This window comes from Accipiter gentilis, chromosome 3, assembly GCF_929443795.1.
Source record: "Accipiter gentilis chromosome 3, bAccGen1.1, whole genome shotgun sequence".
Lineage (NCBI taxonomy): Eukaryota > Metazoa > Chordata > Aves > Accipitriformes > Accipitridae > Astur > Astur gentilis.
This window is the reverse complement of record NC_064882.1, coordinates 42,493,030-42,507,320: the sequence shown is the minus strand read 5'-3', so window position 1 is coordinate 42,507,320 and position 14,291 is coordinate 42,493,030. Positions and strand designations below refer to the sequence as shown.

At 46.1% G+C, this 14,291-nt stretch overlaps 1 protein-coding gene across 1 annotated transcript; it reads left to right on the top strand.

Moving 5' to 3' along the window:
- The first annotated feature begins 1,304 nt into the window (after positions 1-1,304).
- On the top strand, positions 1,305-8,534 carry CD8A (CD8 subunit alpha). The gene is made up of 6 exons (XM_049834314.1): positions 1,305-1,461; positions 2,029-2,397; positions 2,950-3,039; positions 3,576-3,692; positions 5,217-5,247; positions 7,600-8,534. Exons 1-6 carry the CDS (start codon positions 1,416-1,418, stop codon positions 7,652-7,654), a joined length of 708 nt encoding a protein of 235 aa, XP_049690271.1. The 5' UTR covers positions 1,305-1,415; the 3' UTR covers positions 7,655-8,534.
- Positions 8,535-14,291: the final 5,757 nt, after the last annotated feature.

Below are 14,291 nucleotides of genomic sequence, written 5' to 3'. Positions count from 1 at the left end.
GAATAAACTGCCGCTGACACCAGAAGGAGCCTAGGCAAAGTAGCATCACTTCATGTCTGGAGTGCTGAGAGGTGACATTTAGCTCAACTCTGACGTTCACATTTGCTTGATGGGATTTTGAGATCCAGATCCTTGTAATGTTATTTAACTGATGAAACCTATTTTCTCTTTATTTTGCCAAAATCCGCTCTATTTCACAAGTCTCACAGCCTCACGAAACTATGCATTTCACACATCCCAGCAGGCCCAACAGCAGTTTTCCTCATTCACCAACATGCTTTATACCCAATGAAATAAACCCAGTTCCTAAACCAATTTTCATAACTCCTCTCTACGTAGCAGCCACAACAGCTAGGACATCAAAGTCGGCAGCACCTGGTTTCTGACATACCCAGGAAAAGGGGGCTTGCTTTGCAAAGGAGTAATAGAAAAACACCTCGCACAGAAAAACAATCAGCAGGAAAGCCAGGAAGTGCCACCTGAAGAAACAAATAATACACCCACTGCCCGCTGCCTCGCAGTCTGGTGAAACTGTTGCTGTTGTATGTGCAAAGCTCCAGGAAGCATCGCTCATACCCATGTGCGAGTGGTCACCTGGAGGCAGCAGCAAGGGCCCTCTCCTTTGAAGCATGCAAGGGTTTTTCTGGCAGGGCGGAAGCCCCTGCGGTTAGAGAAGAAAACCACAAGATGTTTAAAAAAAAAAAAAAAAAAAAAAATATGCATACCCCTGGGACATGGGGCTTTCTTGGTGGATTTCAGATCACAGACCACCTGCCTTGCACAAAGCAGCTTTTGCAGAGCAATTGCAAAGAGAACAATTGAGCACCTGCAGAACTCGGCTGCGTGTCAGCAACACACGTGCTTGGAGATAAATCATACGTATGGATATATGCCACGAGACACCGTGCCGGGTAATAAACTGCGGCGTGCTCTGCCATCCGCACGAGACCCCGAGCGCACGCAAGCGAAGGCAGCAGAATTCCTGCCAATAAACGCAACCTGGGGCCTGCAGCCAGAGCTTGGGACTCGTCCCGTGACTTCTGCAGAGCTGGAGCTGCTGTGAAGCCCCAGACGGGTGGGAGACAGCAGGCTGCGGTGGCTGATCCTACCTCAGGTGCGAGCATCGTCGGTCTGAACCTCTAGGGAAGTCATTGAGGCAAAATCCTTGAGGCATCGTTAAGAACCGATAACGATACGTGAGCCCAAATTCCGGATTAGAACCGAATTTCTTGAGAAATATTTTATTTTTTTTTTCCTCCTTTCATTTTGCCGCAGATGCTGAACATCACCTCTTTACCGAAGAGGGTCCTGATGACATCACATCCTCTCCAAAGAGCGACGCAGCCTCCCAAGTCAAGCAAGAAAGATCACCTCTGCTCCGCCACACCATCCCCGAGGACAACCACCCCTAGAAGATGGCCGGGTCTCCTGCGCTGCTCCTTCTGCTCGGTCTGGGGCTCTGTGAGTACGGACACGGGGTCGTGCGTCACCTTCACCGAGATGGGCAAGTAAAACCCCTTCCACCGAATCCAAGAAATTGGGCTAAATAATCAAAGGGAAACTAAAAGGCAAAGCAAAAAGGCTGACTTTGAGGTTTGCTCAGTAATTGCGGAGGTGAAGGTGGCATCACCTCAGCCAGCGTAGGGTGGCTGCAGCATCACGCACGCCAGGAAGGGAGCCCGGTCGGAGAAGCGGTTCTGGAGGAGAAAGGGGAAAAAAAGGGGGTTTAGCAAGTCAGAGTTTTTAGGGAGTCGCTTCAGATAAGCTGGGAAGGGGTAACATCCCCGCAAAGGCAGCTGAATGGCTTTTCTGAAGGGCAGCACCTATCTTTAAAGCCCGGGCGGCTGATGGTGCTGGGCACCCTCCGCGCACGATCCCAGCAAGGACTCCAATAAAACTTCCAAGTCACTCGGACAGCGTGGTCCTCCCCCTGCGTTTGACCTCGCACCCTGCGGACAGGGAACGAGGTTTGCCCAGAGGGGACGTGCCTTTTCCCGAGCGGCTCCCACGAGGATTTCTCTCCCGCAGGCTACCCTGGGATGCAGGGCCAGGCGTACAGGATGACGGCCAGGTTTCGTGACAGCAGCATCACGCAACCCCGGCTGGGACAGCGGCTGGAGCTGGAGTGTGTGGGAGCCAGGGAGGACAGCGGCGTATTCTGGGTCCGCCAGGACAAGGATGGGACCCTACACTTCATCGTCTTCATCTCTGCCCTGCACCGCACCACCTTCAAGGGGAACGAGAAGACATCCACACGCTTTGAGGCGAGGAAATTCAGCAGTGTCTACTACCTGGTAGTGAAGTCTTTCACGCGGGGAGATGAGGGGAACTATTTCTGCCTCATGAGCAGCAACCAAGTGCTGTACTTCAGCCGTGGCCAGCCTGCCTTCATCCCAGGTCAGCGACACCTCCACCCAGCCTCGCTTAGCTCTGCCAAAATGCCCCCACCTCCTGCCCGTGCCTTTTTTAATCAGTCGCCTCTCCCACTGTCCCGCAAATCCCATTTTCCCTGCTTGCTTGCCCAAGGCATCTTGTGCCCAATGCACTGGTCCTTCTGCCCGAGGCTCCCTGCTTGCTGTCTCTTCTCATCAACTCCCCATCCCTATTTCTCCATCCTATTCATGGCTCTGAAGGGATAAGACTAAAGCAAAGTCCACCACCACCCCCTCCTTCCTCACCTCACAAAGGTCCCAAAGGTCCTACCAACCTCGAGGTACTCGGGTTTTCTGAGGGGGGTGGCAGAAAGCAAGAAATGAGGAGCCTGCAGCTCCTTACTGGGTTTTGGGGGACCCTCGCCATCCAAAATGGGCTCAGTGAAGTCCCCCCAGACCTGCGCCCTATGCCGGCCCCAGGACCAGGCGTGCCCTGGCAGGGGTGGGAGAGCAGAAGGGCGGAGAGCTATTTTATTGTATTACCCCGTATAATGTATTCATCCATTTGCATTTACAGCCACCATCACACCAGCACCCACTGTACCAGCACCCACCGCCCAGAGCGGCATCACCAAAAACGACTCCTGCCTGAAGACTCCGGATTCAGGTAGCCCACCTGCAGGGAGGGAGAGGGCAAGAGCGGGGCTCTGGTCCACCAAAACGAGGGGAATCCTGCAGGCATTTTGGAATAGCAGAGGGAGGAAAATCCTTAGAGCTTTATCAGCGTTGGATAAGTGGGTCTGTGCAGCTGGGAGGGTTAAAACCCCAACATTTCATCCCATATAGGAAAGGCTAAGGATCACTTAAAAAGCACGAGCATGTCTCATGACCTTGGGAAGAGGCGGAGGGAGGGCAGAGCCTCGGGGGCTGGGGCTGGTTTTAGCCTCGGCAGGGGACGTAAGAAAACGTTTGGCTCCTCGTCCTCCCTCAAGTCCCCAGGAAAAAATGCCGAGAACAGCAGCACTAACCAACGCTCGCTGCTGGGGATGACACCCATCCTGCGCTCGTGGACATCCCTGGTGCCCAGTTCTGCTTTGCGGGCCGGGGGAAGCCCTCGGCTTCACCGCCAGCCTCGCTGAATGCCGAGCAGGTAACACCAGCCACGAGCACCTGACGGACCTTTCCTCTTCTCCATTCCTGCAGAGACCAGTAAGAAGAAACAGCTGAATTTCTTCTGTAACATCTTCATCTGGGTTCCCTTGTCAGGCGCCTGCCTCCTGCTCCTCATCGCCCTGATAGTCACCGCCATGCTGTGTCAACGTAAGACTTACCCGTAACCCCCCCCTAGATAGTCCTTTAGCCCAAAACCGCAGCCCTGTCCTCTAGGGGAATGGATCTTCTAGCTATCCCCTTTACGTAGACATCAGATAACCAGGACACAGTCAACCCAAGAGAAGGGCCACTGTTAAAAAAAAAATAAAATTGGTGTTCATATTTTCCTCATCAGTAGGCTTAGCCTGAAAATAATTATCAATTTCTACACTACAAGAAAGAACAATAAATAGAGAAAACTTACTCTATCAAACTGCATTGGCTCTACCATCCTTAAATTGGTGTAGCAGGGGGTAAAAACGGGCTTGCAAATTCAAACGCCGAGACTCTAATTAGCAAGCAAACCAAACAAGCAACTTAATTGCCCAGGTTCAGAGACTGCTACGGTTAAAGCAGTAATGCAAACTCTCTGGGTAGGCAAAAATCCTTTGGTGAAATTTCACGTTTGAAATGTCTTTAAATTACCCTGAGCAAGCAGCGAGTGCAAACGTATTTAAATCAATTTAACGCTTGCTGAAATCAGTTTAACTTTCCGATACCCCCAGCAGTTACACCGATTTCATTAAACTGGCTCAGCTCGTTTGCCTGGAACACCAAAGTGTTTTGCTGCTGAATTAACGTAACTAGATCCTCACTGACCCCGCAGCCTGGAGCTGATGCAAGATGAATTTACCAGCTGACCCAGTTAAAAAAAAGTACAATTTTTCAGCATCTTTCAGCCCTGAAAAAATGCTAATTCACCACGGTCTGCAGCGATAGGAAGGAATACATGAAAAAACAATAATGAGCCACAGCCAAAAATCATTCTTCTCAAGGGAAATAGCTGATGATGCAGCAGAGCACCCAGAGTTAGTCCAAATTCCCTGCTCTCCATGCACACTAGGATTCCCCACTGACCTGCAACATCATTACCGTACAAACGCCAGTCAGTGATTTATTTCTGCCTTTTAATGCTGATGTGAATTATCAGTGAAAAGCCATTAGCTGCAATTAGTTTCTGCAGCAGGCAGCCTAAGCCCTCAAGGACAGATCTTTACCCTCTACTAAAATTAATGGCAGGACATTGTATTTTGCCGGATACAGCCCAAAGTAACGACACAGATGCTAAAATGGAGGAGAGTAGCGTTCGACTTGGTTGCGTGCTGCGTGGCATTATTGCCACCTGCCCGTTGTAGAAATTAATTGCTGCCAATGGATTTTCAGCAACACGCCAAAGTCACTGGAAACAGCAAAAACCAGTATTCACCATCAGTGTTCCCAGGCTGACCCTGCCACTGTTACTCACATGAAAATTTAATTAAAGAAAATACGGAAGTGGACTGCTGGGCAAATGTAAAGCTATAGCACCGCTCCATTGCATGGCTTTCCTCAAAAATAAGTTTGGTTTAATCTGTTGTTAGTCTTAAAGATAGCAAGTTGCTAGGGAATTGCCAGCCCTACCTTGCTGCAGTGTTTCTTTACTGAGCTGTGCCGTGGGATCTTGGAACTAAACCATTTTCTTTTTTATTTTAGAAACCAGAAGACGAAGATGCAGATGTAAAAGGTTAGTAAGTGACAGGTGTTGACATTTTTCTCTTAAACTTGGCAGCATCTCGCCCTCAAGCGATAAAGCAGGCAGGTGTCAAAAGGTGACCTAAAAATTCTTCACCCGATGTACGGTGGATGGGAAGGGACTGTGTAATGAATTAAGGGGGGGGGGGGGGAGAGAGATATAAGACTCTTCTCCTGCGTTCAGTGAGCATTGACACTGCAGTACATATGAAACAGAAAGACAGGAGGTGTTTGTGGCAGCCTAAAAACTTTGTGCATCACCTGATGCTTATAACTAATATCACATTTGTGTGCTCCTCATGCACTACTCCAACTCGAGCCTGGGGGTGACCGTGTTTCATCCCTTCCCCTCCCCAAACTGTTCATTTGATTTCATCACTGGACCTTCAGGTTGTGCCCACAGATTAGATGCAAGTTATTGCATCCCAAATTCTCCTCTGCACAATTTTGGACCAGCATCATCATGGCTTTATGCCTCTATTTCCCCAACAGGCACTACGTAACAGAGAGGCTGATGCAGCCTTAGGTGACTTTCTTGAGAAACAGCAGTGCAGATAAATATATATATAGCTTTAGAGTTAACCCATTTTCTAGGACAGACAGGAACCCTTTTTTATGCTTTCCCTCCTGCCTCCCCAACCCACCCATCATCCTGAGTCACCAGGAAAACACTATCGGAATAGGAATTGCAATTTCTCAGTTTGGAAGAAGAAATCCTTTTGCCTGCGACTAACGTGCATTTTGCTTCTGCAAATCGACCTCCCCGCGGCCAGTTTCTTCACCTCCCCTGCTCTGCAGAAAACCACTTTGGCAGTTTTGCAAGCCTTGTGCCGAGAGTGCACCCTAGGGCTTTTGGCGAGAGAGTGCTTCAGCACCAAAATCCCCGCTACTGCTCCGGCCAGGCCACCGCTGGGCTGGCACTTGGAAAAGCTGGCTCGCAAGAAAGTTTGGAACGTTATTGTCACACCTCCAGAGCCTTATGCTTTGCAAATCAAGCATCTTTTAAGTCAGATGAATTCCAGTTCCCTGTTATACATGCATGGGTTTCATAGTAAAAAAGTTTTTTAGTTGTCCATATTAACAGTATCGCTCAGAAAGAACCCCCGTCCCCCTACGTGAACAGAAAATAGATTCCTACAATTTTTTTTTAAAGGCAGAACACATCAGAAATCATTGCTTGAGTAACAGGAGCATTTAAGGGAAGTGGCACTGAGTGGCAATGCCTCCTGCCCTTTGGGTGCTATCTTTCTATGTACGTATCAGAATACAGCTGCACCCACAGACCCCCATTATTTTTTTTTTTACCTGTCTGAAAAAAGGGAACAGCCTGTCATTTTTATGATGGATATTTATTACACCCACTGCTTTTCTAATCCTCGCCTGGCTTTCCAAGGGCTAAGTGATAATGAAGAGCTCTTCTAGCAGCCTTGTTTAGGACGATACTTGCATTCTTCACTTATCTCAATCCCTGTTGCCAGCCCTGTGCAAAGATGTTCTGTCCCTAAGGGGAAAAAACACACTGCAGAGCTCTTCAATTTTGCACCGAAGGAGCGGTTGGGTTACAAGTGCCTCAGGAAATCATCTCATCAAGGACAGGTTTCCTTCGGCGGCAGCAGTAACATGACAGAGTTCTGGTTTAAGCAACTGTAGCATATTTAAGCTTTTATTTAGAGAGGAAATTCCTGCTGCTCTGAGCTGTTCCCACTCACTGAAATGAAGCTCTTTGGAAGTTAATAGTGCAATTCACTCAATTAAAGAGCGCCTCAGGATCTGGCCTGGGATTCTTGCTGGCAGCTGAAGGATTCATTTTTCCACCACAAATTAATCTTCAGTGAAAATGGGTGCCAAATCTCCAACTCATTAAATCAGCATAAAACTATCAGTTGCTAGAGACCAGTAATTTCTATCATTTTGGGAGCACGCTGGTTGTCTAGAAAGCCTCCTTTTAAACTGCTGTACAGGAAAATGGTTTGTGACAAGAAAAAGTCCTTATGAATTGATAACAGCTTCTCCAACTCCATAAAAAGCCCTGAGCAATTCCTTCTTCATTCATTTCTGAATATGGAGAAGGGCTTGATGAGAGGACAGGAGTGTGCAGAAGTCAGAGGTACATTAAAAAAATTGATTAGCAGCGTATCTTAAGAAAGTCCTTCTACTGGCTGTCACTAGTTGAAATGCTGGCAGATCCTTCACTAGCACGAAGAGGATTTAGGAACACTTTGCAGCCTGCTCTTGGAGGTCCCTGGCTGCAGACCAAGGCTAAACGAGCTGATCAGCAGCCATGCGTTAATTGCCTTCTTGTTCCTTTCACGTCGAAGTAAATCAACCCCTTTTCTCTCTCTAGACCTGTGAACGGGAAGCCCAATGTGAAACCTAGCACGCCAAGCCAACACACATAAGCATCTGCACCTTTTGGCTTCTGGACCATCTGCTGGGAGCTGTCACCGCATAAGCCCATCACCTACGGTACCTATAATGCTACTACTTCTCGTGCACTCTACCCTGAGAAATTTGAAAAGACAGGATGGAGCAGAGACACACGGACAGCAAGCAAGCACTTTTTCTGTGAGCTGCACACTGAAGCACAGCTCCTTCCAAAACTTGAGGTTTTCAAGTTAATTCCCAAGGCCAAATGTCATCTGTGTTCCCAGTGACGGAGCTCTGTGGTTCCGGCTAAAGAAACAGATCGATCCTGATGCTGACCTGTATCAGGGATAAGCTGATGAGAAATAAGGGTATTAGCTAGACCTTTGCTCAAGGGTGTGCGATACTTCTTTCTAAAATGCAGCCAAAATTTGAATTTGCTACAAAATGACATAAAAATAAATGCCCTCACTTAACACATCCTCTTTTTGTGGTGCCATGTATCTCCTAAGAGTTTTACTGTTTTATCTACTGTAACGCAAGGCTGCACTGAGAAGGTAAATACGGATTAAAGGGCCTTACTTTTTAGGCTTTTACAGTCCTGGGGGCTATGGTTTACCGTTTCCCCTCTTGCTATCCTTGTTCTGCTGCTAGCCCCACTTCTACCGATTTCAGCAGGAGTTTTGCCTGAGCAGGGAAGGTAGGATTTTCTTTCTTTCTGAAAGAAATAGTTGAGTGGTAGAAAAAAAAAAAGTCTTTGTCACTTGTTTTGTTTAAGCAGAACTTATAGCATACTGACTTGGGACATGTTGATTGACTACAAGGAATTCTGTTTTTTTCAGCTCCGTGTTTGATGTAACTACTTCCTTACTGCACTTGCAAATCAAGAACAGAGAAAAAAAAAATAAAACACTGTTTCTAGTCAGGCTCAATAAGGTTTCTTTCTTTCTTCAGTTCCTAGCTTCAGAAAAGCTAAAATCCTTTGTGAAGATAATAAATGAGGGTTTGAGGAAGTCTTGGGTAAGGGAAAAGCCAGCAATCTACATACCAGCCTGAGCTTTAGAATGCCAGAGTTCAGCTTCCAGATTACCACTGCCTAAAATTATCTAAAATTATTTTCCAAGGGACTTGCAAGATGGGCCCCATAACACGCCCCCATCGCAGGGAGATGCTGTGAAGGTGGATGAGATAAAGACTCTGGAGGTATTCACATATTCTTGCCAAGGGGCTGATAAAAACCTGGGGGGGGAAGAATGAAAGAAACCCTTTGCTAGTCTGCTTCCCTGCAAACAAGCTGGGAAAGAGAGAAATTCAGAGAGAAACAAAGTTCTTCTAAACTTAGTTTTTTGTAATAATTAAAAAACCCCAAAACCAATCCACAAAAAGCCAGGGACTCGGTAAGTGTAAACAATAGCAGGCAAATACTGAATGACAACTACACGTATCTACACACTAAAGAAAAAATTAACAGAAAATCCTTAACATTAAAACGTCTATGAATTCACAGACATTAAGAAACACTAAGACACATTCAATCTACTAAGGGTGACCTCGTTCATACCCCAGGTGCCAAGCTGGGGAGAAGCGAGGGTCTCGCCGCACCTGCGGTGCCAGCCTGCCCCATCAGCGCGTCAGCCTTGTCACCAACGTGCAGCTGCATTTTGACAACAACATGAAGCAGATCCACTCACCAACCTCTTTCTAGACAGACTAGGTCCAACCTTTAGCCCCATTTGAATACATTATGGTTACCTGAATCAGTCCGATCTCATCCTACAGTCAGCTCTAACCACGCAGATGAAAAGCTCCTACCTTTTCTCTCTCTCCTGTGAGCATCAATTTTATTATTAGCTTGTCCCAGAGTCTCTTGTTGACTTCGTTTGAGCTAAAAGTTTTCACTTATAAAGCCTTAACTCATAAAGCATTTCTGCAAAACAGTTTACAAAAGGTAGAAACTTCACTATCTCACTGATAGCATTCTCTACAGCTCTTTCCCCACTATTCTCAACCATTTTATCCTGGGTTTTCACATTATACCAGCGCTTTGGTGTACATCATGCCACGTTCTTGTAACCCAGGCTGTCAGGGAAAGTTCCTCCTGACCTGGTACCAACCCCCAAACCCAAATCCTTTTCCAACAGATTGTCTCCACACGTCCACAGTGACCTTCCCCTCCCACCCCAGCTCTTTCAAGCGGTTTTGTAGAAAGAAGAAGGTGAAATGATCTGCCTGTATGCATCTCTTGTTTCCCCACAAAAAGGCCGCATTATGCATGGGAAACATTTCCTTGCATTTCAAGAAAATGCATTTTCTCTAGCACAGTAGTTGAATGTGGCATGTGACACACACCAAGATTAAATGTAGAGCATTAAACATTGAACAGAAAACCTAGCAGAAGCGTTTTTCTGTATTTTACTCCCTGTAAGCTATGCTATTCTTTCAAATGAAATTATTATTTCATGATCCACCAGTTAAATGCTTATTGCTAGTTCTACTACTATGAGAGCCTACAGAGGTCAATCCTGTAGTGAAAAACAGGATATGGGTATTTAAAATCAAAAAGCATTTCAATAAGGTAAACACATGTACAACAAATCCCTCGCTACAGAAACCGCATGCACGATAAACAGAGCAAGATAATACCCCAAGCAATGTAAAATACATATATTTGGGCATTACTAACTACTGACATTACGAATAGTAATGCTCCACCGTGCAGCGCTGCACCAAGACCCTGGTCCTGCAGCGAGGTCGATGCAGCCAAAGCCCTCCTGACACTGCAGATGAATGGAGCAAAGAACTGGAAGGAGTATATGGTTTGCTGGGGTTTGAGTTTTTTTAGTAGTCTTCATTTGCACAGGAAACCGACACCTAAAAAAAAAAAATTACAACACCGACAGTTGTAATTACCCTCCCGAATACAGCACAAAATCCACTGCGCAGTGGTGGCTACCGATTTTTGACGTAATAGTTCAGAATCACAGAACATCGTTGATCTCTTTTAACCCCGATGCAGAATTCGGGAGTCTTTGGGATGGCTCCTGCCTCCCTCTATGCACTCTATGTGCTGAACCCCCAGGCTGCACTCTGCAGGCCACAGTTCACGCAGCACCCCGGGGTACACCCTGCTCAGCACAACCCTCAGGACCCAGCGTGCACCCAGGTATCACAAAACCAGATAAATACCGACCATCACACAACTGCCTGCGGCAACTAGTATCTACTGGTTCAAGCTCTGGCTGCACAGCCAGATGCGTTAAAAGCAACCAAAACTGAAATCTCATCTTTGAGGATAACTGGAGCCTTCATTCATAAATTCATGAATCTAGCAAGCTCCCAGCAGTTTCAGCACTGCAAAGACAGGACTTTCATTGCAATAGTACTGCCTACATAGCACATTCCCTCTTTAGGGGGTATGCTTCACATACAAAGAAAGCCCAGTTAACGGACTTATTAAAAATTCTCCTGCCTGCCAACTTCTGGACAGTGTCATCACAGCTGTAAGCTATGAGAGCATGGCTTTTTACTGGGTATAATCAAGCTATTAAAAAAACATGACTGTTCACTGAACTATTAGCAGCTTTCAGCTTCTTACTTGCTAACTATCAGTCAGGCATCATCTTCAATTCTTTATCTTCGTGTCTTTGCTTCTCTTTAAAACACAGATCTTGGTGGTGTCTGATTTTGGTTCTTAGATCTGTAGACGACCAAAGGGTGCATCACCCAAACTGCCTATTAAGCTTGGCTGCAAACTGCACATAAAGTATCAGTAGAAATATTATCCCTCTGTACCACTGTAACAGACACCGTAAGTTAGCATAAACCTACTAAGGAATTAATTTTAAAAGCATATCCAGCTCTCCACCTGCGGACTCTCTGTGAGTTACTACAAGTACATATTTATTCATGGACTGCTGTCCCTCCCAAGATACCCAGGGGTAAAAGTTGTTGATCTCTCTCTTCTTACATGGGCCTTTCTATTTGTGAACCACTGCAATTTAGATTTGTTTTAGAAATACACCAAATGCACTGGACTGAGCTGCCGTGATTCAGCATTTGCTACCCAACCAGCAAAACTACCTCTGCAGAACGTCAGAAGGCTGAGAGAACCAGAAGAGGCAGCTTGGGGCATGCACCACAACAAGCACTTACTCTTCTTTACTCACTGCTCCCAGTATCACGTTGAATACCCCAAAAAAGAGGAACACCTCATGGGCAGACACATCCATGAGAAGTTTGCTTTAAACCACCAGACTGACTTCACCAAGGAACCCTCCAGCAGAGGCGGTGACACAGCACAGCTCTCCAAACAAGACTTGAGTTTCCTTCGCCAGCTCTTCCTTCCACGTGGTCCCAGGATCGATTCATCTTCCAGTTCAGGTCAGCTGTAGCCAGCACTGCATCTCAGATTTAAACCTACAGCTCAAGGAAGGCCTGTTAAGTTTTCCATTTACATGTAGAGCTGAAGAACAATGATCTTTACAATTAGCTTAACAAGACCTGCATTTTCTTCACAAGGTATTTACCTTTGCACCCCTACTGATAAGCTACTGATAGCAGGCAAAAACCAGAACCACATCTTTTGCACCAAAACCTCAACAACCAGATGCAAGTACCAGTGCAGCAGTGAGAAGGGAAGGAGCCGAAAGCAACTCCAGCTCTGCTGTAAAGGCGAATGATTAACACAGCATCAACCTAGAAGGTATGTAGATGCCTCTAGAAAATCAAGCAAGTTTGGAGCAAACTGGCTGAGTAGCAATGTCTGGACAAGAAGCCTAGACTGCTGCTTGCACCGGTAAAGAGAGGAGGACTGGCTGAGCTGGAGCCAAGAGGAGCAGCTCGAGGGTGCTTGTTTCTCCGTGCAGAAAGCTGTCGTTGGACAGGCCCTACAGATCTGACAGCTTTTTGCTAACAGTGTGCAGAGGAGGTTCTAGGTTAAACGCTGACGTGACTGCACCGGCTGCAGGAGCAAAGGCTGGAAGCTGTTACAGGTTAATACGAAGCAAACAAAGAGTCTGAGATATAGAATTACTTTCAAAGAGATGTGGAAGGACTAAGTTTCTTCAGAGGTTGAAGGTTACCTAATTGCAGAGTTGCTCAAAACTAACAGCAGAGTAGGTCAAAACTCTCAGAAGCTGATGGGCTAAAAGGCAAACAACCTAGGAGTTAACACTTAAAGGTGGAAAGAGCAAGAGCTTATTTACAATTTAAGCAAAACCTCAATTAAGAAAGAAAAAAGGGCACAAGATGGTCACTGAAAGCCCTATGAAGCTGAGGGAGGCATCAGATACCCCCACAACATAAAGCATCTAGAATTTATTGCCTTTGTTAGACAACCGCTTCTACCCCACCCCGTGCTTCACTTACTCTGATGTATTTTCCCAATGATAAAGGATTTTGATGAGTTAAATAAGCTCCAGATAAATAACCCAGCTAAGATGATCCCAGAAGAGCCAGTAACTAGACTGGTCGGTTAAAGTCACTTTGTCTGTCCAAGCCTGTATTTGACAGGTGACCTGTCACAGTGAAGGCACCCAAGTTCATCCCAGAATTCTCAGACTAATGCTGTGGCGCACGTTGTGCAAGTGCTTGGAAACTTGCACCCTCCAGAAACCCTACCCTTGCTGCTGTTTCTGCAGCATTCAAGACAGAAAAGCAGAATAAGGCAAGGAAAGAATTACAGAAAAATCTCTGGAAGAACAGTAAAGAGACAGTGAAATATGACCTTCCTGTAACTAGGTTTCTTCCTTCTGATTCATCTGAAATCAAATCCATTTGACATGCAGGGTCAGCATGACCTGTCCATCACTGGATTCCCATCCTGAGATGTGCTGAATAAATTGAATACATATGATTTTTGTAGTGGGAGACCTATCACATCTGCTTGTGCTCCATGTTCCTGGAAACCTCTCATGTAATTTAGAAACCCAGGAAAATACTGAGATTTGCCCTCAGTTCTGAGGGGGGAAAAAAATCATCAGACAAAATAGCTGTGTTTGTATATTTAGTTCCTCCCCCCACATGCAAATGTCTTACGGATGATGCTTAAGACTTGAGCTGAGATGCTATTTGCATCTTCCCCATCCCTTTGCTTCTTTAGCCAAAGTAAAGGAAAACCCACAGCGATAACTTGACACTTACAAAGAAGGAAGAAACCAATAGCAGGGTCACTAAGTCTGAAAACAAATATGAGGCAGGAGAAGAGGGGATATCCCTTTCAAAGGCTGAGCTTTGCTCACTCCAGTCCAGGTCACAGCACCCACCAGCTTCAGCGCTGAGTCTTTGTTCCAGTCTGCACTGGAACTGTGCTACTTGGCTACGTTCAAAATAACCCCTCTATAATGTGAAAAATTCTTACTTCTAAAGTGGAATAGGAACTGGAGAACACTACCAGGGTTTTTGCATTTGAATACAGAGATACAGCTGTCCTGTAAAATCTACTACAAGTCAGTGTGACCTGAAAACACCAGCTCCTGCATATAGGCCCAGCAGGATTCAGTAAGATCTTACAGTAGGCTGTGAACAACTTGATTTTTCATATTTCCCTATAGGACTGCTAATTCAATGCAAACATGAAGTCATAAAGGAGTATGAAGGCACTCTTCTCCCACATATATATATTTCTGTAAACCACTCTTCCTTTATTTATATTAGAGGGCTTGAATTAAATTC